At 39.2% G+C, this 24,932-nt stretch overlaps 1 protein-coding gene across 3 annotated transcripts; it reads right to left on the bottom strand.

Annotated features, from left to right (window-relative positions):
- Nucleotides 1-272: 272 nt before the first annotated feature.
- LOC119135906 (zinc finger protein 236-like) lies at nt 273-23,887 on the bottom strand. 3 transcript variants are annotated; one of them, XM_037273908.1, is made up of 33 exons: nt 21,982-22,043; nt 21,472-21,606; nt 21,347-21,391; nt 20,912-21,076; nt 20,655-20,833; nt 20,326-20,456; nt 20,078-20,250; nt 18,441-18,563; nt 16,589-16,756; nt 16,272-16,452; nt 15,873-16,145; nt 15,466-15,669; nt 15,182-15,314; nt 14,810-15,070; nt 14,436-14,668; nt 13,472-13,573; nt 13,025-13,167; nt 12,062-12,165; nt 11,642-11,793; nt 11,257-11,433; nt 10,435-10,735; nt 9,929-10,032; nt 8,795-9,229; nt 7,777-7,916; nt 6,676-6,907; nt 6,405-6,590; nt 6,053-6,205; nt 5,482-5,639; nt 5,236-5,367; nt 4,828-5,022; nt 3,375-3,504; nt 1,899-2,072; nt 273-1,214 (listed from the first exon to the last, which is right to left on the bottom strand). In XM_037273908.1, the coding sequence occupies exons 3-33, from the start codon at nt 21,365-21,367 to the stop codon at nt 1,093-1,095; spliced, it is 5,385 nt and encodes a 1,794-aa protein (XP_037129803.1). In that variant the 5' UTR covers nt 21,368-21,391; nt 21,472-21,606; nt 21,982-22,043; the 3' UTR covers nt 273-1,092. The 3 variants fall into 3 exon arrangements, with proteins under 3 accessions (XP_037129803.1, XP_037129802.1, XP_037129804.1); XM_037273907.1 differs by lacking the exons at nt 21,347-21,391; nt 21,472-21,606 and adding an exon at nt 23,757-23,887 and having other exon boundaries at nt 21,982-22,115; XM_037273909.1 differs by lacking the exons at nt 21,347-21,391; nt 21,472-21,606; nt 21,982-22,043 and adding an exon at nt 23,757-23,851.
- Between the last annotated feature and the right edge of the window lie 1,045 nt (nt 23,888-24,932).

Below are 24,932 nucleotides of genomic sequence, written 5' to 3'. Positions count from 1 at the left end.
ATGCACAATTTTGAGGAATGTGGTTAGATCACGTGGAAAAGGTCAACCACTGTGAATACTTTTTTTTGTCCATTGTTATTTTTTTATGCCAGCGCTGAGGTACATGTGAAGACGACAAAAAAGTCTCAATTCCACAAATGGAACTTAATGTGGCATGAGAAAAGATCAAGCCGCCCAGTGGAATACAAGATTGTCTGAAACACCTTTTTTTTGTTTTTACCAAACCGACCAAACTGTCTTTCAAATGAATGAAAACACAGGACAGATTCAGATAGTATAAAAATTACTTTTGTTCATCTTTATATAATAGAAAACAACAGAAAAAAATACATCTGCTTTACAATAAGCACAGTAATATAACAGGATGACCATTCTGCGGAAGATCAACTATAAACAAATATTGCTATATACAAAAGGAGTTACAGAAATTAAAAAAGTACAATATATAAACAAAAACAATTCATCATATACAAAGGGAGCTACAGAAATGAAAAAAAAAATACAATATACATATGTATTGTTAACATAAATATAGTAAAGCAAGTAATAAAAATAAAAAAAAACAGTTAAGTGGGGGATGAGCTCTTGCAATGCTACTTTGGAAACCATACCAGCAGTACCGTTGGCTGCATTCGTCCCAGTGACCAGTGACTATTAAAAAATAGTAATACAAAAAAGTCTCGTTTCTTCCCCTTTTTTTCTCATTTGAAAGAGCAATCTTGTCTCCTAACTGATATCCGTACTTATGAAAACAAGACTCAAAGATGTCCATTAATTAACCCTTCCACTGTAATACTGGCAAAGTTAACATTTAAGACTTACAATACAGAAAACATTTACTATTATGTTTATTCTAATGCCATAATCAAGAAATTCTCTGAGATATCATTGTTGTGGGGGAATCACATTGTTCAAAGCTTTACGTGATGAAAAAAAGTGACAGAAAATAGAAAGTCTTGAGTTAGGAAGGCAATTTTTTTTTCAAAGAAATAATTTCAAAGGCAAGATGTTTGGCAAACTTCAGCTGAACTGCTGTCAAACTCTCAACTGTGTAGTTATAACCTGTTTAGGATTTATGTGATTTGGGTTGAGTCATGGGAAATCATTTTGCCAATCTCCAGATGACTCAGGAACCACTTCCAGATCAAGTTCAGAAGTTACAGTGACTTGAGTAGTGGGTTCTTCTTGGCGCAGGGTCACATCCTGAATTTGACCTGTGAAGATGAAAAAGGGCAAAAATAAAAGTGAATGAACGAAAACACAATGTAAAACAACAATGTAACATGAGAGAGATAAGTCAACCACGATTCAGATTTAACCACGGTTCAGATTTTGTTTGTTTGGGGCCTTGATGACTTAACACCAATGATGCACCCAATTCAAACTTTTAAATTTGGTTCCAAGCATGACCTGTGTGGGTATGCCATGTACCATATTTTCTGCGCCATAAAACGCACTTAAAAGCCTTTGATTTTCTTTATTAAGGTGTGGCTTTTGTGTGAACTGAATTCCAAAAAAATCTATCAATGTTGGATGTAATATGTAGGCATAATATGAACCAAACAGAGGACGTTACATTATACGTAGATCGGGGCGGTAAACCAATCAGAGCACTGTACGTAATACGTAGAGTACGTCCCTCCGCCGCCATTCTCTGTCGCTTTTAACCCACAGCGCCTTATGGTGCGGAAAATACGGTAATCACTGATTTCAAGGAGAAGCAAGTTTTGTATGGTGAAGCACTAAGATGTTCCACTAAGGTCTGTAACCATGGTGCTTCAATCTTGTAACTAGGTGGGGTCTCCATTGAATGGCATGTACTGCAATTCTGTAAGGAACTTCCATCATTGTTGAAATTGGAACGTAAAGGTCTTGACAACATGTGTCGAGATGCTCACCGTAGCCGTGGGCTCTCTTCATGTGATGTCTCATGTTGCTCTTCTGAGTGAATCGAATACTGCATATCTCACACTTGAAGGGCTTTTTTCCCGTGTGTTTGACCATATGCACTTGTAAAGAACTCTTTTGGTTAAAGGCTTTATCACACTGAAGACACTTGAAGGGACGCTCACCTGTAGGACAACGAGACCAGAGTAAGACTTGGCGGTTGGCTTTTCACAGGCTCTGCTATATACAAAGTTGTATACACACATATCTACAGTGATCCCTCGCTACATCGCGGCTCGTTTATCGCGGCGTCAGTACATCTCAGATTTTTTTCCCAAATTAAAAAAATAAATAAAAAAGTTGCCCACACGCCACCAGAAGGCAGGGAGTGTCCACACAATTGTAGTACGTACACTTGTACCTTTTTATAAAAAAAATAGTTAGTAATAATAAGAGTTCTAAAAACATATTTACACAGTATGTATACTTTAGCTACATCTACACACACGCACACACACACACACATACACACACACACACACATGCACGCACACACAAATAGAGGATATGATATCTAATAAAAAAAGAATTAATAATTTGATATCCTACTATGGTGTCCTGAATTATTTTACTTGTGACAACTAAAAGCATCCCTGGTACATGGACCTTAAGCTGGGTATCAAGAATAACAAAATAAAATGCTTGAAAGGGGCTTTCCATGAAAGCATGTGGATCTACTCAAAACCCTGACTGAAATATGCTGTGCATTTCAATTGGACTGGGAATGATCTGCGAATACCGATATCCTCTACTGAACCTGTTTGAAGCGATTCAAAGCCTTCACCATTTGCCAAAACTGCACACGCTCACAAATTTATGTCAGATCTATGCCAAAGCTGCTTTCCCATGACAACAAAGCGATGGAAAAGCTTCACACAATGTCATGCCCGTTAACTGTACATGAGCAGGCCCTCATGTTAAATGTTTCGTATGGTACACCGTTATACAGAAAGCCGTATTTCCTAAAAAAATCATTTCCCATTGCACTTTTTCAAAAATGAGTACCACTGTTGAGTTTAATCATCTTAAAATCGTTGTGTTCACCAAGAAAAACATTTGAATGAAACGGGTTTTACTCAATTATGTTGAGCACAGTATGTGGAAATAGGACAGCAGCAAATTCAAAATGCTAATGTCGTTGGCACCGTGCTAATGACAGCTTTCTACAAAACGTTACAGGCTGTGGTGGCGGTCTCAGTAGCCTTGATGACAAGAAAAGCAGCGTGATGTTGGCGCTATTGCACAATCTCTACATAAGAGGATAAGAGGCCATATGTGTTTAAAGGATGACTATGGTGGCATCCACATACACTCATGAGTCTATTCAAATGATAATTACCTGAATGTCTCTATGGTTAGAGAGAGGGAAGCGGAAGCCATCTGGTTAATGTGAAAATTGTATACGGTACACATTTATTCCAAATCACCTGTGTGTGTGCGGTTGTGTCTCTCCAGCTGACTGCGCTTAGGGAAGGCCTTCCCGCACGAGGAGCAGCTAAAGTCTCTAGGTTTGAGGGAGCTGGGCGATGGGCCTGGCTGGTGCACTCGTTCATGCTCCTATTGAGAGATAAATGTATCCAAATTTAATAACAGGGCAGAGTATGTATATATTAAAACAAGACATTTTCCCAATGAAAATCAGACATTGCTTTTGAATTGTATTTAAATAAAAAGAAAACACATGAAACAGGCCTGGACATGTACTATAAATTTACCATGAACTTTTTTAACGATTATTTCACGCCACAGTGACAAAAATTGGCATAAGTGTAAAAAAAAAAACTATTAATATCCAATGTACTATTTGTTGATACAAATAAACCATACTTTACATTTGCACCTATTTTATTTTAAAATAAATTACTTTATAAATTTTGTTTAGCCCAAAAGGAAATCCCATAATTAGTGTTTTAAAGAAATGTATTTGTCTTGATATTTTTTAGGTTTTAACACTTTCTTGTGTTGTACAAAAAAAAAAAGCTCGAATAATTGTGATTTCATTTAGCTATTACCAAAATAATCATGATTAATATTTTTTTCATAACTGAGCAGCATTGCAGGTCTTATTGCTCATTTTATACTTTTTGGTGAAATTTGCTGTAAGCATTCACATAACATGTTAAATGTGACCTTAGTCTGTCTCGTGTGTGAACCAAATGCATCTTCCAAAGTGCCCCGAAGCCACAGGATAAGAGACGACATCATTTAAAACGTAGCGTTTACAGAAGTAAACGTGGTCTAGCGTGTAGGGGCTCATATTTTTATAATCCTATCTTCCCAGCGGAGCGATTCAGGAGGAGGTATAAATACTGTATTTTGAGGAAATGAGGCGAGGCTTTTCAATCTCATTTCATGGCAATGTCACACCATCGCCACGGTCTGCGAGAATCCCTATTATCTGCACAAATTACCACTCTTTGCTTCATTTTTGTGCCTGTGAACAAAGTTTATGTGCCTTGTATTCTTTTATTTATTTTTTTTAAATTCAGCTTTGTCCTGTCTGAATAGAACATTCTTCTCGAAGTGATATGGCACTAATTTAGCTTGACCTTGGACACAAGCTTTAATTAATTTGGCGGATGTTCCCGCCTCTTTTCTTATTATTTGTATCTTCAATTTGTCATAATTCTTTTTTCTGCAGCCACATCCAGGCAGGTTAGCTACAATCCTGTGGATCCTGCACTTCTGAATAAGTGCAACTGTAGTCACAGCAACATCAGCAAGAAGCTTGGAGATGGCATTCTAGCTGTTAACATAATTGTGCTAGCCTACAATTTTCCTTCTAATCTCCTAAACCAACACTTTGCTTTGCTTTTAAGGATCCGTGGGAACGGTAATGGTGGGTGTGGAGTAAGAGCTTCTGCTCTGCTACACACTTACCTTAAGATGCATCGCTCGCTTAAAGGCTTTGTTGCAGATAGTGCAGACATGGCATCGGTCTTTACCATGAGCTTGTCTACAGTGTCGGCGTAATGAGTTGGCATTTGGGCATACAAAATTACAGTAGAAACATTTATACTGATTATCAGCATCTGAGGGGAGTCCCTTCCTACCCTTACGGCTATCATTTCCAATCTGGAACATAAACCCAAAACAAATAGTGTCAGTGAATTATTTATGCCTCATGAAAACAGAAATACATAATTGTAGGCAAACATAATGTAATGCATGCATTTTTTTAAATGTATTTAAGTATTGAAGTGGACGGTATTAGATTAAATGAGCCGCAGCCTCCCATAATCTAATCTATCATCCACTTTGGTCTCCCTGGCTGATTTAGGTACTTACGTTATATCCATTGTCAGATGTTCCCATCACAGATTGGGAATGATGGCTGACTAGTATGACTGGATGGCCTGCAATGGATGGTTGCCCAGGTTGTAGATTCGAGTCATTCAACACTGCAGGGAATGTCTGACCCTAAGGATCAAAATAAATTACAAGAACTGGAATGCTAAAGAATGTAATAATCTTGAGGACAGTTACAACAGAACATTAATAATTAACAAACGGTGCATGTAAAACATTTTTTACCTGTGTATTGAGGTTTACAGTGACGCCATCCAGCATACCCTGGTCATCTGCTAGGGTTAGTGTAACGCTACCATCACTGGCCACACCTCCTGGTGACAATACTAGGCTTTGAGATGAAGCGATGTGTGATAGAGAGGTGTTTGATGGAAGACTGGTGACTGTAGGAAAAATTGTTGTATTTTAGGATTTTCATTTTTGTGTCCCTGATAAACCATAAGGTGCAAGTAAGGCTTTCTGGCAAGATTTTATTGTAGTTTTGTCATGAAATGAAACATCTTCTGATATCATAATGTGAGAATGATGATATTCACTCTGTCCAATGTTTTACTTAATAGTACAAGTTAAGAAAATTGCAATAGATGCATGCTTTTCACATTTATTTCTAAAATTATACAATAAACAACAATATGAATCTATTTTAGCCAGAAATATTTTATGGAACTGTTTGGTAAAAGTATCGAGGAGGGCAAGGTACTATAATTTTGATCATCATTACAGAAAGCAAATTCTATATATAGTTGATATGAATTACAAACTTAAATAGGCATATTCTTTATTTGCAAAGTCTTACCAGCCATTCCAGTGTCGGTGGGATTTTGAGGTAGAAGATGGTCGTTGGTGATGGTCAGGGTGGCATTGGTGGGCTGGCCTGTGAGTGGTGATGCCAGTCTGAGGCCACTGTTCATCTCTGCATTGTTGCTGTGCTGGGGGAGTAGATCTTGACCTGCAAATATATGTAATTAATGGGAAATTATAGGTTAAGGATATGCAACACAACCTCTTACTTTTGATGAAGACATGTCATTAATTACCATTGTTTCATTATGCAGTAGCTGTGTGTATACTACTAGTACTATACTAGTACTAGTACATAGTACTATATCCATGATTGAGTGTACACAGGCTCTGATGCTATATAATACCTGATATGGTGAGAGTGATCTCTTGAGGGTTTCCCGATGAGGTGTTGGAACCAGAAGCTGTTGCCTGTACTTGTGCTAGAGCATGTGTGAGGCTGGAATCGTTGATAGTGAGTGTAATCTCTTGACTGCCCGTGCCTGCACTCACCAACCCAGTGCTGCTCATAACATGGCTCAGGTCCTGAGAGCCTGAATGATTCGTGATAGTTAAATTCACCACTCATTATTCAGCTCAACGAGTATTGTTAACAATTTCTACAAGTAAGGAACATACCCGCAGTGTCCTGCTCCGAGAGCCCAGCCATTGTGACTTGGGCAGGTGTGATGGTGGAGGGCTGCAAGCCCAGGCTGGTCAGGGGGTGGAGGACAACATTCGCTGACACAGATGGGTCATTAGTAGACATGAGCTGACTGCCAGAGTGGAGGACAAGCCCAGTGTCCACACTCAGAGGCTGTGAGAGAAGGCCGCCCTGCTGTAGAGTCTGTTGGAGAAGGGCATGGTCGATCTGCACGAAGAAACAAGGCGTTGCATGACATTAGGAATTAAATCTCTTTTGAAGACATAGTTTGCTTAACATCTGTTACATTTTAACAACCTATGCATGACCACATGAGTGTGGCCTAATTCTAATATTGAGAATTAAATTAAAATCGTAATTAAAGACAGTATGCATGGTATGAGGATATAGTAGATTAAATTAAAATATATAATTGACGATGTTGATTAACCAACCACAACCAAATAGGTATTCTAATGAGATCAGGTACAATTCCTGCATAAAGGTTTGCCTTGAACGATGAATGAACAAATAACAAAAAACTCAGTTTTTAACGACTAAGAGGCAATCAGTCAATAATGTATTACTGTTTTTGTAGTTCGCAGCATTGCAAAACAGAAAAAGAAAGACGGCTTTCAATGCTGCAGTGCAGTAAATTCACATCGACCTATAACATTTTCAAATTAATACCTCTCTGAATACCTCTCAAAATTAGGCCTTGTTGTTGAGATTGTATCTAATGATGTAGTTGGTTATGTTTTTTTTTCCAATTAGTTAAAAATATATACTATCTAGTAGAAATTAGTATGCCTTTAATTAGTTATACCCCAGTACAAACAGATATTTGGTTTACAATGATTCATATTCTTGTCTCAAGATTATGATGATTTTAAAAAATAAACCAGCTTGGAGAGGCTCCAGCAACCTTCGCGACCCTGAACAGGACCTACGGTGTTGAAGATCGATGGATAAATCTAAGGTGGCCTTCATGTTTCATGGGTGAGTAGTTATGGATTGTGAGCAAGGCTGCAGCAGCAAGAAACAAACAAAACAAAACAAAACAAAACAATAAAGGATGACTAGGCGACATGCCTAACCTGAAGAGTGATGTTGTTTAAGTTGCTCGCGTCGATGCCAGAGATCTGAACATTAGGGCACACCAAGTTGGTGGGAGTCAACTGGAGGTGAATCCCTTCAAATGTGGTCAGCCCATCTGATAGAGACACATTCACATCTCCTGCCACCGCAAACAAAAACAAATGCAGTTGATAAATAGTCAATAAATGTTTCCCAAGAAAAATTGGTGGAATCTGAATTATGAATATGAAAATGTGAAAAAAAATACAGTCTGTGGTTATTTTGTTCAAATCCTTTGTTTTTAGGTCTGGGTAGTCGTTTTTTGTTTTTAAATTAAAAAACATTAAAAAATATAATATAAGCGCAAACATTTTGTCCATATTTAAAATAGTAATAATTTTAGTCATCTGGTCAGGAAGTGTGTTGCCTCTAAGAAGCAATGATGGAAAAACTGCCCCCTCCTGCACTTAACTTGCCCATCCCTGCTTTAGAGGATATTGTATCCAAAAAAAAAGCTAATCCATCCAACAATCAAATGCTGATTGCTGGAGAAGAAAGGGAATAGAGTTGAATTTGTGGCAATAAACCACCTCCTTTCACATCCTGATAAGACACAGACATTTGGCTTGTCGCTGTTCAGCAAAGATGGTACCAGGTTATGCTCAAGTATCAAGAATCAATGAAACTTATAGAATGTCAGCTTTACAAACAAGACTTCATTTAACATCTTGAATGACCCAAGTTGTCACTTGAAGGGTGTATTAAAATAAACTTAGAATGTACATCTCTCGCTCACATTATTTGGAAATGGAACAAAAGATCTTCAGCTGTTGTACCTACCTAAGTTGTGTCTAAACATGTGATTCAAACTTATCAATTATAATGTTTAACCTCGATGTAGTCACATTAAACTCAAATTAATCAAGAAAGTAACGGTAAAATGTCTCTTAAAACGACGAGTATCAAATCCAACGGTTCAATTCATGACTATAATATTACCCTAACAAAAGTTCATATGGTGTGAAAACTGATCCATACCTGACATTGAGGCTGGCAGTATTGCCTGTCCCACCAGGCCCGACTGTAAAAGATTCTGGTCAAACTGCCCAGTCAGCACTTGGTTTGCTGGGAGGTAGATGTTGTCAGAGTTGGGGTTTTGTAGCAGGCCAACAGTCTGAAGTGCCTCTGATACTGTTGTATGCTGGGCTTGTACTGAGGCCCCGGTATTCCCTGCGTCTTCACTATGACTGTTCTGAGCAGAAGACGAGGAAGGCCGTTTGGACTTGCGGCTCTCTCCATTAGTTCGGAAGTGGCACTGGATGTGGGTTTTGCGATGCCCAGAAGTTCGAAAGCGAAGGTCACAAAAGGGGCATTTGAAAGGCTTGGAGCCAGTGTGGAGCCGCATGTGCACCTTTAAGCTCCCCTTTGTAGAGAAGGATGTGTTGCACATGTGGCAGTTGACCAGTTTCTGACCTGCAAAAATTAGAACAAATTTAAGAAGTGAATGGGAAGTACTGAACTTATTAGGGCACCAACTAAAAACAATTCCAGTCGAAAAAATGGTCGGTTTGGTAATTTGACGAACAAAATGGAACCATTCCTGTATAAAATCGTCGCATCCTTGAATCGTATCTTCCTCTTATGAGAGATGTACAGCAAATAGAAATTGTTTTGATGTTGCTGGTGTGTTGTTTCTTAGAATTTAGCGTGATAAACTTAAAAAAAAAAAACACTAAATCAAAGTGTATAAAATCATTTCATTTTAAAATTGTTACGTGCTTGAATAACATTGTATCAAAAATCGTATCTAGAATTGTTTTATGTGGAGGAATTCACATTGAAACCGTTCTCAACCTGACTTGTTTCAAGAACATAGCATAATTACCTAAGTTAGTTTTTGGAAAATCAATAAATACATTTATTCAGCAAACAAGAAAAATCCAGTTGCCTTGATTCAACTTTTGAAAATTACCATGCCCTTACCTGTATGACTGAGAAAACAATGTTTAGCAAGTGCAATAGTATTTTTTATTGATAGTGCAAGAGTAAAAATGACTTAAACAATTATGCTATTAGAATAAAAATATGTATGCAGCCATGTTGTTAACTTACACAGTGACTCCACGCCCAAAAATCAATACAAAGAATTTATTCAACAACATCAAGACTAACCTGTGTGTGTCTTCACATGGCAATCCAGAGTAGATTTCACCGTAAAACTCTTCCCACATTCATCACATTTGTATGGTCTTTCTCCTGTGTGGATTCGAATGTGCCTAAATACAATATAGGTGGAAGTTTGAGAGTTGTGCTTTTGGGTTCTCCCTTCAGTTGTGAAGAGGAATGTACTTTAAGATTGACAGTGGTAAACAGTTGGAAACTAACAATGGGGAAAAAAATAAAGAAGTTAATGAATATGCAAAAAAATAAAAGCTGGCATCGCCTTTTCTTTTTAGCAAATCGGGACAGAACTAGATAAGAAAAACTGCTTCAACCCGCTTCCATTTTGGACAAGTCATGTAAGACAAAATGTGAAATGAAGTGGCAATAAGTGTGTCGCACTTGCCAAAACAAACAAAATTTTAAAAAAAAATTACGTTGGAGATGTGTTGTGGGGCACAGTGTCACATGTTGGTTTTAGTATTAGTGTCATGATATTAAAATGGGGCTCACAATACCTGACGAGGTCACTGGGTTTCTTGAAGCTTTTGGGGCAAAACGTGCAACAATTTGCAAACTTGGGTTCTGTCTCCGACACCACCGCCTTGTCCTTGATCTCACTGATACGATCCCTCTCGGCAGCAGACTGGGAAAGGATTCTCTCTGACACAGATGCCTCCTCACCAGGGTCCTTGGCCAGTTCTGCCGCTTGCTCCTCTGTGAAAGTGATGATTTCCATTCCCCGTCTCTTAGATGTTTTTTGATCCCCTTCTTCTTCATCTTCATCCTCTTCAACATCTTGACTTTCGAAACCAATAACTGAGGCAACAGAAGGCAAAGCTTTGAGTTCCAGCACAAATTTATACATATACTGGGCATATTATTTTGAGTGACACAATCTAATCAGAAAAATCTAGAATTTAAATAGTATGCTGGATTTTGATTGACAGCAAAATAGCTTTGTCTTTGTCAAATAGTGTAGCTAAGTAAGGTAACCAACATCTCAGCATTAACATTTACAACAATACATAGTACTTCAATTCATCAAGAGTTGCCACAGCATTTTTTTTAGCTTTTTGATGCTGGATTCCCTTCCTAATTTAACAAATCCTTTTTTTTTTTTTTTTAATCCAGATTTTGGACAGTAGTATCTTTGTATTGGGTAAATGGCAAGAAGTCAAAGCACTTCGTCTGCACGAAAGGCACCAGAATGTACATAACAGATACTATCGGAGTACCAGTGTACCTCAATTCAACCAAGTACAGCATACTTAACTAATAATTGTTTGTCTTTTTCAATCCAACGTTAAGTGACCATGTTGTGGACCCAGATTACTTACCTCGACTCACAATCGCATGCTCCTTTTCTATATGCTTCTTACAAAGCAGGCTTGTCCTGAAGCTCTCATCACATGTGTTGCATTTGAATGACTTAACATGGATAATCATGTGGCGGTTCAGACTGCCATTAGTCGTGAAGGAGGCATCACAAACATTACACTTGAAGGGTTTCACTCCTGTCAATGGGAAGTTAGTACATAAGGGCGTGTCGAAATGAAAATATGCCAACAGAACCTTTCGAATTTGCATGGTAATGAAGACCCAAAAAGGTTGAACTTAAATGGAAATAAAACATTAAAATAATCCAATTTAAAGACATTTTCATTTTTAAAAAAAATCACAGTAATTTGGGGAGAGAGTTTGAGATTTCTCAACATTCTGTACCTGTGTGTGTGTTCAGATGGGATTTAAGCACCCCGCCGGATACAAAAGCTCTTCCACAGAGGTGACATCTGAAAGGCTTTTCTCCAGTGTGGGAGCGCAAATGCTGTTTCAGATGACTTGACTTTTTGAAGCCTTTATTACACCAACTGCACCTAAAGATTTGGGGGTGAGGACCCATTTAGTCCCTTCAGCTAGAAAACGTTCACAAAACCCAACTTCTTCATGTACTTTGCTGTTCAAACATTCCAAACATCTACCAAAGAAGCTGTGTACATTAAGTATGTTTCAGAGGCAAATGTCTGCAAGACTGTTGAAAACAGGCGGATATAACAGACATCAGCTTTTTTTTTTTTTTAGCTCCCAATCTTCATCTTGTCATCAGCCCCAAATATACCATATTGGTCAGAATCTGAAATTAACCTGTACGATCTTTTGCTGTTGTCTTCACTGTCCTCCTGGTAGTCGTGTGGCTCAGTATCCAGGTGTAGGTCTTCCTGGCTGTTCTGCTGGAGAAGCCCATTTGTCTACATGGAAAAGAACAACTACATACAGACTCACATTGGCACTTATAGTATAGGTCTAGTCGTAAAAATGATGTCAGCACAAAGATTTGCGCCATTAAAAGAATCGGTAGTGATTTAATGGCTTATGGGGGATGAGGTTGATGACAAACTGGCCCGCTTAATTTTGGAGCTCACTTCAGCCAGTCTACAACACAGGAGGGAGGCAGGCAAGTGTTATAATGTGTATTGTTTCTTTGCTTGGCTTATCACATTCTGTTGTCAACTAGTGTCTAAAATGGTGATTCATTGCCCCCAAAATTCATATGCAAATTGCTACTCTTGTTCTCTTCAACCTGTGAAAATATGAAATTCTTCTGCACAATATTCTGGATTTAAACTCAAATGTGAGCAAAACCCACTATCACCTCCTCAAAAATAAAAAATATTGTTTACAATTATTTTTACAGGTTGAACTGAACAATAGTAGAAATGTGCATATGAATTTGGGTGGCGATTGGTTGTAGTTTTCAGACTTGTAGCAACGCTCTGATTCTGCCAGACAGTGATGATATGCTTTCAAAAAAGTTCAGCCTTTCATAATTTTCCTTTTTCTATATACAAGTGTTTTCTATTCTGATGAAGTATGTAGTGACATGCCCACTGCCATCTAAACTAACGGACACGCTCATGTTGAATCCTGATTAGAAGAGGCTATTAATCAAGCAAATTTTTATAGTAATCAGAAATTTCATTTTGTCTTCGGACTGTTCCGTATGAGCCACATGTCTTAGTTAAAATAAATGCAATGCATGAACCTCTGTAAGTAACTAAGTTCAATCGAGGCCAGAACTGTTGTACATGTTTTGAGGCCGGGACTCACCACTTCAGCATTTGGAACATGAAGTAAACTCGGAGGAGGAAAGCTGGATGACAGGGCCTGAGACTCCAGAGTACTGGAGTCCTGTAGCTGCTGGACAGTAGAGAACTGGCTTTGATTGTAACTTGATTCTGTCATGGTAAAGCCTGGGAAGCCCACATAGAACGAAATATTATGAGTTAAATATATGTATGGCAGCAAAAGGTTTGACAACATTTAAGGCAACATAGATTTCACAGATTAAAAATTAATGTATGCTAAAAAGTGTAAAATATTCTACAAAAGCTATTTGTTGTCATCACTCTGCATACTGTCAATGACTATTCAAATGCTATTACATACTTCAAATGTGTAAGATCCAATCTAATAGAGATTGCCAATGTTCAATCCAGTAAAACAAAAAAAGCATTTTCAATTCACACAGTTAAAAAAAAATCTGTCAGAATGTACCTTGCGTTAAAGCTTGCTGGTCAAACGTGGTCTGAGGGAGTGTTCGCGTCTCGAATTGGGTGATGTTCTGTGGTAAAGTATGTTGGGTAGTCACATAGGAGTCTGTAATGATATATAGGAAAACACATAAATACGATGCTCAGAATCTAGTCTTCAATAAAAATCTGGGGCTGTGGATAATGTATTAAATGGGAATATTCAAGACTTGAAAATACATACAATGTGGGAAGCATTTAATATCAAATTAAAATGAACTTTTTCAGATGTTGCAAAACTTGCATAATAGCCTCAAAGAGTTGTGTGTGGTTGCAGAACAAAAGTACTACTGTAGCGACACTTGTTCAAATGGGCATCAAATAAGTAACAAAATATGGGTCAGTATTAGAGGTGAAGATTCACAGTTCAGATCACATCACGGTTTCGTTGTTTCCAAGTCAGTTACGTTCCATTCAGTATATGCTAACCGTTAAAAAAATATATAGTCATCTTAATATTGAAAGAACAAGGCAGTCTCACAGTTGTCTTGTCAATGTGACAGTCTGAGGGTAAAGGTAGGTGGGATTCTTGCTGCAACATGAGACATGACTAACTACAATATGTTTTGGGCAGAAAATTCCTCTTAAATACTAAAAACAGTCTTTCACTGTCACTTATATCAAAGAAATCTGAATCTTTATGCATTGTATTGAGTTTTAAAAAGAGGATTTTGCGCTGAGTGGAATGGGCACGCAAACATTACTGAGGTAGAGAAAATAATCACGATCTTTCCAAATTTTTGAAGGAAACCAGCAACCACATAAAAGCCACTCGTCTGTGTAAAACCAAAACCATAAGGTTCATAAGGTACCATGCAGAGCATACCTAATGCTACGCAACAGCCCTAGTCATTATACACATCTGGCAGTAAGTCAATGATGATGCAAACTGCAAATACTCTTGATGAGAATGTGACCATTTGTGTTACCTTCGCTTTGCACCAGTGCTTGGTCTCTCAGTTGTGCTTCTAATGTCACTGGCTGGCCTCCATTGACAGCCTCTGCTTGACCAAGTGCCAGCATATTTTCTTGCTCACTCGAAGTGGCGGGTGGTTGCTGAAGGGAATTTCCCTCCATTTCCACCTGCATATCGTGGGGCACCGTGCCAGCTTCTAGCGGGTCATCAGCTGAGTTCGGCTGCAATTGTTGAGCCAGCTCATATCTAGTTCGGGGGCAAATATGAGGGGAAACAGTACATTAAAAGCTTTGACTCAAAACTATTTTTCATCAAACTAATCACTGCAAAGAAAAAATTACAATAGAAGCGCCCATTTTTACACACGAGCGAAAAAAACACTCAAACCTGTGTGTCTTCATGTGTTTCCGACAGTTTGGAGATGACTTGAAGGTCTTCTGGCAGTAGGGGCACATGTAAGGTCGTAGGTCACTATGGGTCGTCATGTGACGTCGTAGGCTACCACTAGTGGTGAACGTTGTGTCACACATGACACACTTGTATGCCTTCAGTCCTAAGTGGGTCCTAATGTGAGCCTTGAGGACCCCCGAGGAGGCGAAACCCCGACTACACTGCACACACTTGTATGGCCTTTCACCTGTGTGAGACCTTGAGTAAACAAAATGACCATTAGTTCCGGGAGATCTATTTTCTGTTTTTACAGTTTTGAGCTAGCATTTATTGAAATGATCAAAACAATCATTAGAAGATTTGTCTCACCTAACGTGCTGTTTCAGATGACTTGATTTCTTATAGGCCTTATTGCAGAACTGGCACTTGTATGGACGATCGCTGCCTTCCACCTCCAGGTACTGTTGGAATGCCAGGCGAGGATTCTGAGATGGGATGAGGCCTGTTGAGTGACCAACACATGATTTTTAACGTGTGATGCAATTGTATTATATACAACGACATGATGCTCAAATGAATGAGGAGGAGGAGTAAAGTGTTGTACTAACACAAGTAACACTAGTCTTATTTCGACATTGTGGACATTCTCTTACCAAAGTCCGTAATGAGAATGGGCTCCTGCAGTGGGATGTCAGGTAACGGTAAATTACTCTTAGACACCTTGGCTTTGTTAGTTTTTCGTGGAAACCTGTGTTTCTTCTGCTGTAAGCTTTTGAAATGAGATGCTATATGTGTTTTCCTGTGTCCTGATGTACGAAAGATCTTGTCACAGTGAGGGCAGGAGAAAGGCCGAACACCTAAAAAGAAAAATTCAATTTGGAAACCTTTGACAAATATTTTGATATTTTTCATTTTTAAAGCATTTCAATAGGCACCAATTACAGGCGGATTTGAGCTATTTGTTGTTTCCTGTCAAGAATATCGTTTAAAAAAATCATTTTCTTATGTGTTTCCTATGGTGTGCTATACAATAATCCTTCAATAAAGTGGACATACTTACCGGTATGCAGTCGCACGTGTACCTTCATGCTGCCAGAAGTGGAGAAGCACTTCTGGCAGTACTGACACTCAAACGCCTTGATGCCTGTGTGAGTTTTCATATGGGCTGTGAGTGTACTCTTGACAGCAAATGCTCGGAAGCACTGCTTGCACTTGAAAGGTTTCTCGTGAGTATGAATGCGGATGTGGCGGACAAGGTCGCTGGGCTTCTTAAATTCCTTGGAGCAGTAAGGGCATCCATGCCAGCGGATGCCATTTTCCTCCCTGATGGAGCCTAGGAATGGAAGTGGACAATGGAGTCAGAATTTCAATAAGCTGTTTCAGCAGTACAAAGAACAAAGGCGTGTTTTTTCAGCTAAATAATACCCTTATCCAAAATTGAACCATTATGCTTCCATACCTGGCATTTGGATAGGTTTCTTGAAAATGCTTCTTTTTCTTTCTCGCACAGGTTTGTCTATCAGCGGTGTTTTTTTCAAATCCACATTAGTGCCCTCCGATGTCTGGTTTGGAGGCTCCCTGGCATTGGCATCAACATTCTGAGTTGGGGCTACACTGAGCCCGCTGTTTTCTAGAGCTTGCTATAAAAACAGAATCTTCATTAGCTCAAACAACAACATTAGAATATAGTCGGATACATTATATGCCTCTAATATTAAAGCGCTAAAGCGCGTGACTAAGTCTGGGGTGTGCATTATGTGAATGTCCTTGACTCACCTGTAGGATGTCTTGGTTAATGGCGCTTTCCATGGCAACAGCTGGCTCTGGGGCTTGGGGCTGGGCTGTCTCTCCATTGACTTGCTCAGAGAGTTCTAGTAGCTGCTGGATGACATCTGTTACTGCCTCTCCGCCATCCGACCCTGAAGGACCCGCAGTGTCTGTCTCCTGAGGGACAAGCAGGGATAAGGGGAATGAGAGATGTGACAATTGGCAATTAGGGCAAGGTGATTTTTTAAAGATCTAATGAGTACACTATTACATGCAATGCAAGTCAAGATCATTGTTAATTAATATTGTAGTTGCAGTGTGTTCTAGCGGTAGAGATAGAACTGAATTGCAGCAAATTGAGAAGTCTATATTTTTGGTTCTTTATTGAGCTACCGGGGAAAGGGAAAATGTCTCTTAGTATAATCCCGTGCACATCTGCACCACTGCTGACTACATCTACACAATAATAACTACATTTTTAGATCAATACGTCTGACAACAACCTGAGCAACAGTCACTTTTTAAAGGCAGGATTCGATTTCATTCAGGCACACAATTGTCAGTGTTGCAGAAATGGAAGCCATTACACCTGACTATTTTTTACATAAAAACATCCCACTGCCAAACTAGAGAAATTAGTTCATTAAAACCTTTGGTACTCGAGGTAGAAGCACAAAAATACCATTTGTAACATATCAATACTCTTGGAAAACAGAGGCCTTTTTTGGCCAGATACAACACAATACAATTTGTGGTAATAGGCTTTTCAATGGACAGCAATATCATTGGTATAGATTATTTTATGTATAAAGTGTTTGCATTCTTCTGTGTTTCAATAAGTGCAGGAAAAGGAAGTGGGGAAGTAGTGCGCACAGTGATGACTTTTTTTACCACGGTGAAAAGTAACTACATTAGAGATTCGTCCCAAGGGTTTGTGGTGTAGAAAACTGAGAATTAAGAGCACACAGCAAGCTCTCTGGTGAGCAAACATTTCAAATGATTTTTTGCTCAGAAGATAGCGCCACAGTGCAGCAGGCAGAACACATTAGAGATTTGACAGAAAGCTGTGCAATAATATGTCATTTTTAGTTTTTTTTTTTTTTGTCTGGTACTAGATGGGGTAAGATGATGCTATTTTATTGACTTTTTAGAAAGCTTTTTCTGGCTTCACAATACGTAGTGTATTGAGCAAGGTCAAAGTGACAGATCAATGTAGCGCAGCAATAAGAAATGGCTGAAGAAATATTGCAGGGCTTTAAGTGCTAGCAACTAGGTTCAATCTAAATCTTAATGAATGTTTGCAGAAGGAGCTGAAACGTTGCAGGTGAGACAGCTGGAGCAGTTTGCTTATGAAGAGTGGGCCAAAATAGTAAGTAAACCGACTGAAATGTGCCGAATCTCACTGAACGTTACAAAATATGTATGCGCAGTGATTGATTCTAAAGTTTGTGCAACAAAATATATGGTTAAGGGTACAATCATTTATGTCCAGGACTCACACTTTTTACTTCTGTTGAACCACAATTAAAAACGAGTGTCTGATTTTCATTTGTTTATTTTCCTACATTTTTTATTGATTGCTTTGTCAGATTTGTTTGACTACTGTGGGTTTTCCTTTCATTAACAGAGAAGAACCAACGATATTGTCTATGTGTGTACTAGGTTGGATTCCAAAACAGTGGAGAAGAATCGGAATGGTTTTATTGCTTTTTATGCCACGAAAGGCATCTAACAAAATGACAGCCCAAACGTTAGAAAAGGTGTCTGTTTTCAAGAAATTATTTGTTAATTGGTAGTAACAACCAGTAGGCTTAAAGTACCACCGCCCAACATACTGTGCCTATAAACTGTGCTTTATTACCAAAGTGCTGGAAGGTACATCCATGACAGAAATGTGCATTTTGCCGATGTGTGCATTCAAACTGCCCAGCTTCTTAAAAACACAGCTGCAGTCCATACAGGGAAACAATGGCACACCTTTCACCTACAAAAGAATACATTACATACATACATTATATGACAGCTCTATGACAGTGGGTCGCATTTTGTGGCTGATTTGATTTATACCGTATTTTCCGGACTATAAGGCGCACCGGACTATAAGGCGCACCTTCAATGAATGGCCCATTTTAAAACGTTGTCCTTATATAAGGCGCACCGGACTATAAGGCGCACCATTAATGCATCATGTCAGATTTTTAATCCAAATCAAATCATTCTCCATTTTATCTTTTTTATTTCAACTTCAGACGCAACAAGTTACTTTATAATCACAAAATAATGATCCATAGTCTTTTTGATTGATGATTCATAGTCTTCAGCGGGCCACTTATGATTGATTTCATGACACAATGCTTCGGGCCAGTTTAAATTTAGGAATTTGGTCCATATATAAGGCGCACCGGACTATAAGGCGCACTGTCGGCTTTTGAGAAAATTTTAGGTTTTTAGGTGCGCCTTATAGTCCGGAAAATACGGTACACGTATTGTACACGCTATGCAGTTACAAAACACCATATTCACAAGATATTTGTTCCTAAATTGCCAAATACTGATTGTACCATTTTAATTTCAATGTCAGGGAGTGAGGTATGACGATGCTTATAAGTCAGAACATGCGGATGTGGCAACTGGGTGAAAGATATACTGGCAAGATGGCCAGCCAAGTACCCCCTTGACAGATGACAATGAAAGCATCTTTGTGAAGGACAAAGTAGTGGCAATCATGACGTTGGATCAACGAACGATAAGAGCTGTGAGGAAATAGATGTCAAATATGAAAGCTGTATAAAGTAGAAGATCAGAAAATCCATAGGTGATGAAAAGACCCTGAGTAAAATGTGGAGTAGGAAAAGAACAATGAAATCTCTATAAGTACTATACTGAAAATAAATGTGAAACAAATAAGGCTGTATCTGAGTGTCATTATTCACTAAACTCAGATTGGAATTTTGTGACCGTCACAGCTAAGACTGTTGGCCTTATATATTTGCCCCTTTAAAATTGGACTTTAGCAGAGCTGCTATCTATGGGTGGATGGGTGGGTGGATGGATGGGTGGGTGGGTGGGTGGGTGGATGGATGGATGGATGGATGGATGGATGGATGGATGGATGGATGGATGGATGGATGGATGGATGGATGGATGGATGGATGGATGGATGGATGGATGGATGGATGCATGCATGCATGCATGCATGCATGGATGGATGGATGGATGGATGGATGGATGGATGGATGGATGGATGGATGGATGGATGGATGGATGGATGGATGGATGGATGGATGGATGGATGGATGGATGGATGGATGGATGGATGCAGGTTCTCTGAACTTTCATGCATGCAATAGATATATAGCCCTCTGAATTGTAATATAGAACAAGTTGGTAAAGACTTCTTGATTAAGCGACATTTGCATCTAAAAATGCAACTGCTAAACATTCACCAATTACTTTTATCAGCGAAAACATGCCAAACTTACGAGGCTACTCTCTTACCTCTGAATGAACCCTCTGTACATGGGAATGTAGGTTCCCCTTTTGAGAGAAAGATGCTGGGCAGAAAATACAGAGATGAGGCTTTTCCCCAGTATGTCTCACCATGTGAGTTTGCAGTACCACCTTCTGGTTGAAAGCCTTGCTGCAATGTGTGCACTTGAAGGGCCTTTCACCTGAGTAAAGACGAGGTGAGACACATTAAGCTGTAGCAGGCAACAGGAGAATATTTTTCTGCATGTACCGCTTACCTGTGTGTATGCGTATGTGTCTGACAAGCTGGCTGGGCTTTTTGAATGCCTTTCCACAGTGATGGCAACTGTTGGTGAACCCACTGCGATCAATGTTTTTTTTGTAATTTCTGGAGCTAGATGACAGCGGCCTATAATAAAAGGTAATAAAAAATGCGTTAAAATTTGGAGAGCCTGTGGAATATTTTTTTTCATGAACTTAACAATTGTTAAAACAATGTGTTACTATGATAAAACAGCAGTGTTGACAGTTTCTATTATTTTGGAAGAAGGCTAAAGTCCTTTGACTTTTAACATTACTTTTTATTTATTTATTGAAGCGTCCTAACCTCATTTTAATGTGACACTTCATGTGCTCCTTAAGGTGTGCAGATGTCTTGAGCTCTTTCCCGCAGTTCTTGCAGGTATAGACATTAATGCCGGACAACTCCTTGCGATGGTCCTCTGAGTGAAGAGAGAGTTGACTCTGAAGAACAAACTCATCCCCACATTCTGCACAGATCAGGTTCTGTAACGTAGGAAAGTGGAGATAAGATTTGTTATAACTGGGTTTATATTCACCAATTTGCTGCGTTGTTGGACCTACCTCTTCTCTCTCGTGGAGCATAGTATGGGATTTGAGACTGGCAATGCGGGAGAACTTTTTATTGCATACAGGACAGGTGAAGTTAGAGGTTGTGTGTGTGGACTTGTGGAGTGTGAGGTTGAACTCCACATTAAATGTCTGTGGACACTGGTCACATCGATGAGGCTGGGAAGAAGAGCAGAGAGACATAATGTTGCGTAATATTTCACAAGTTTAGTCCCTGCAATGCACCCATCTCATGCTGTTGCGGCTTTAAGGTTAAAGCTGCTCAATACAGGAACTTGATATTGATCATTCCTGTCCATAACTTAACCCAACCGCCATCATGGGCCACTCAACCCACTTTGATATCAGTAAACCCCTCACCCACACGACACACTACATGCTGTCTGAATGTGGGCATTTGCACACAACAAACTGCAGTCAGGCTCAGACCTTGATGGGGACGGCAAGCATGCAGATGAACTTCCCTCAGACGATCTAAAAGTCGGTGCAGAAATTTGTTGGTTATGTTAAATTGTTTGTACAGGATAGCCGTTTGGGGACTGGTCTCAGATGACCTTTGAGGTAAAGATACTGGATGTGGAGGAGGTACAGTGCAGTTGTGAGGCCGGTTGGATGAATTGCAAATTTCTCTGAAATTTCTTTGGAGACGTCAGCATGCCAATAGCATGCTCCCTCATAAATTGTGACTTCTGTGGCATTTATATTTCTTTTCAGTATATCATCCTTAGTAGCAGACATACTAATGAATTATAATCATTATTTATTATGATAATCAGGCTGTACATTATTACACTTGATATATCGCAGATCAAGTGATTTGGGGTCGACTTCCACGGTATGAAATACATGGCTTTTAATACAGCATGATATAAAAATAGTTTAGTCAAAATTGCCCAATTACCCCGTGCATAATTGCAATTAACCAAAAACTGACGTTTTTAATGTCGTCCATTTTACTGAAGTAAAAAACCTAGACCTAAAACTCTAACCATCTATGCTAATATTCCGACAGGTATTGATCACCTCCATAGTGCGTTACAATACATTAGATCTTAACCTCTTACCTTGTCATTGACCTCATGCTCACGAAGATGCCTCTGCAGCTGGCTCTCTGTGGTAAATATTTGTGAACATATTGTGCACTTCTTATCCTTGAATTCACCATCATTGAAACCTTCTGCCTTATTTTCATTAGCATCTGCATCAAAAATAAAGGGCAAAACAAAACATTTTGCTCAGTTCAATCCTTACGACCGTAAACCTATAAGAAACTGGACGCGATGATGCAATAGCTCTGTGTTGTGTTCACGTGTGAGTAATTTTTTTTTTCATTAGTACTCTGTGTATTAAAATGTCGACTTCCCTGGATAGGCCAAACGACCAAATTGTTCCAGGTCCTACAATAAATGAGTAGTGGTAGCCCTGCCAGTAATACAATAAGTTTCAATGATTAAGTCATATTTAGCATCTTTATAATGGTTTTATTTAAACCTTTCAAACATTACTTCTGTGTAGTTATTTGTGCACGTGTTTTGTGAAGTATAAAATCTAACAGAATATTTAACATTTGACCCTTTCTTGACTTCATTGTGTTCAAGGCGTTTCTTATGGAAGGATTCAATGTAACATGCAAAAAAATGTATGCAGCGCAGGAAAGAGCTCAATGATGACTGATCAGTTAAAGTAGATAAACTTAAATTCTGTTGATTTGATCAAATGACATTTGAACTTGATCGGTTGAGCCAAGTCAGTGAACTTCAGTTGCCATGACGCTCATAACGTGGCCCATTAAAGCAAGCAAATTTGTGATGAAACACATGTAAAACAAATTCTGTCTTACCAAATGGTTTGGTAATTCTGTCAATTTACAAAGCATCATTAGGGGCATGAAAGTGAATACTGAAAGCAGTTTATGCACTGGTATTATATTTGTGTTGGAATTATTATTCGGTTGCTCTTTTCTACTGTAGATAATGTATAGCCCATTCAAAAACAGTGGAGTGGAATAAACTGTACTGGGTTGTTTTGTAGGAAGACCAAATCCCAGCTCAACAGACAAAAACAAGCATGGGCACTTCGTGACGTGCATTTAGATTCTCAACAAATATCCTTTGAAATGTAGCTGGCGTAACTTCTGACACCTGAAAGCAGCATCATGTGTTCATCCAGCAGGTATAGTCGTTAATAAATTGCATCTCCACGCAACCAAACACGTCTAGATTTCAGTCGTCAAAAAACTTACGTCCTAAATGTCGACGATTGCCACGTTTAGTCACCATTTCAGTTATTTCGCCAGTGCAAGATTTTGGCATTTTTTATGATGCGACCTTTGAAATACAGACAAAATGGTAAAGAAACGTATGCATGCTTGGTGAAACCTCTCCCACACAACCTACGGCTCGCCGGGGCTCGTAGGACTGTTTCACAACACCTAAACAACTACAGCCACCATTCGAGCAAGTTAGCGTCTAAGCTAGCTGTGGCAGCAACGACGAGTTAGCACAAACGTGCTAATGGCAAATAGCTAACAAACACTGGTGCAATATAAAACACCCAGGTAGAATTCGATCGTCTGGAGAAGAGCACTTCTTCTTTCCGCCACCAATTCAGTCTGGAAGCCAGTGAGAAGAGCCACCGAGATACTATTAATATCATTCCGCCTCAATCACTCCTTCGCCGCACAAAGCAAAGCCCACCCGCAATACTATATCCGGGGACTATATACACTACATTTAAGTGTTATTAGATACGATCTAGAAGTGTTTATTAAAAAACCACCGGCTTCTTTGGACAGACTAACATCTATATTTTTTATTCGCTACATTTTGGCACTTGTTACCTGTTCCGTCGTTGCTTTTAACTCTCAGTTTGCGAGGCCGGCCCCGCGGCATAGTTCCAGTTCTCTGAGCGGGTGTGCTATGAACAATTTGCCTTTCAAAATGGCGTTTCTGTCATCTGTAGTGCGGAGTTGCAGTGAAGACGCGCAGTTGCGCGACGAGGGAGACATCTACTGTTTGACCTCCTGTAATGCTTCTACGGGTGCTCCTCTTCTAAACGCCAACGCTACAAACATAACGAGCGTGGAAACTACAAAGAGGCAAAACAATTGCACAAACAAAAGTAACTGAATGTGAATAGGTTACAGAGAAGTAATGTTTTAATCAGGGTGCAGGGTGCAAGACTTCGGTGTATGGATCTGAAGGATGGGGGTGTATCAAAATAAAGACTTTAAAAAGCAAAGATTACAGTGAACCTAAAAATCAATAAAATAATAATAATAATCACCAGAGCCGGGTCTAGGCAGGGGCAAGAGGGGGCCTGGCCCCCTCAAATAAATGTTGTGCCCCCTCTGACTAAATCCCCCAAAATATATTATATTCCATATATTTTTATTATCTCATGCCTCTTTCCTCCGCTCCACTTCCCAATGTCTTGCTTGCCCCCTCAAATATATCAAGTTGTTTTGCGTGTCATGTTCCTCTGCTCCATCTCTCATCCACTCACATAGATGTGGAAACAAATTCCAAAGGCAATTGTGCTCGTTTATTACAGTGATTGTTACAGTGTTAACTGTGGCAAAAAGGAAACAAGACTTGTCACGAAAAAAAAAAGAAGCTGTCCCTTGTGTACAAAATAAGACTGAACACTCCCTTTTCTGTGCCCTGACCGATCCTGCTGATTTTTAGACATTTTATATTTATAACAGGTGCGATGGTGTCAAAACATTTAGAACACCAACAAAGTATGTGTTGATCATCTTCAACAGCCTGCCTCCTGTCAATGAGCAAGTCCACAGCCTCAGATCCTCAGGTGAGGGCCTGTTACTAAGTCAAGGGTCAACTAAAATGACCCGAGAGCATTCTGCATCATGGCACATTGACTTTGAAGCAACCTGGCTGAAGATATAAGACAATAAAAATTTAAGGCATCTCAATCACTCCCTCATCAATTTAAAAAAAAAACTTTTCAGACAGTTATTTTTTTCAGTTCTGTGTTATTTTTATTTGTTTAGGTT

Source organism: Syngnathus acus, chromosome 16 (genome assembly GCF_901709675.1).
Source record: "Syngnathus acus chromosome 16, fSynAcu1.2, whole genome shotgun sequence".
NCBI lineage: Eukaryota > Metazoa > Chordata > Actinopteri > Syngnathiformes > Syngnathidae > Syngnathus > Syngnathus acus.
Note: the sequence above shows the minus strand (reverse complement) of the source record. Positions and strands in the feature narration are given on the sequence as shown.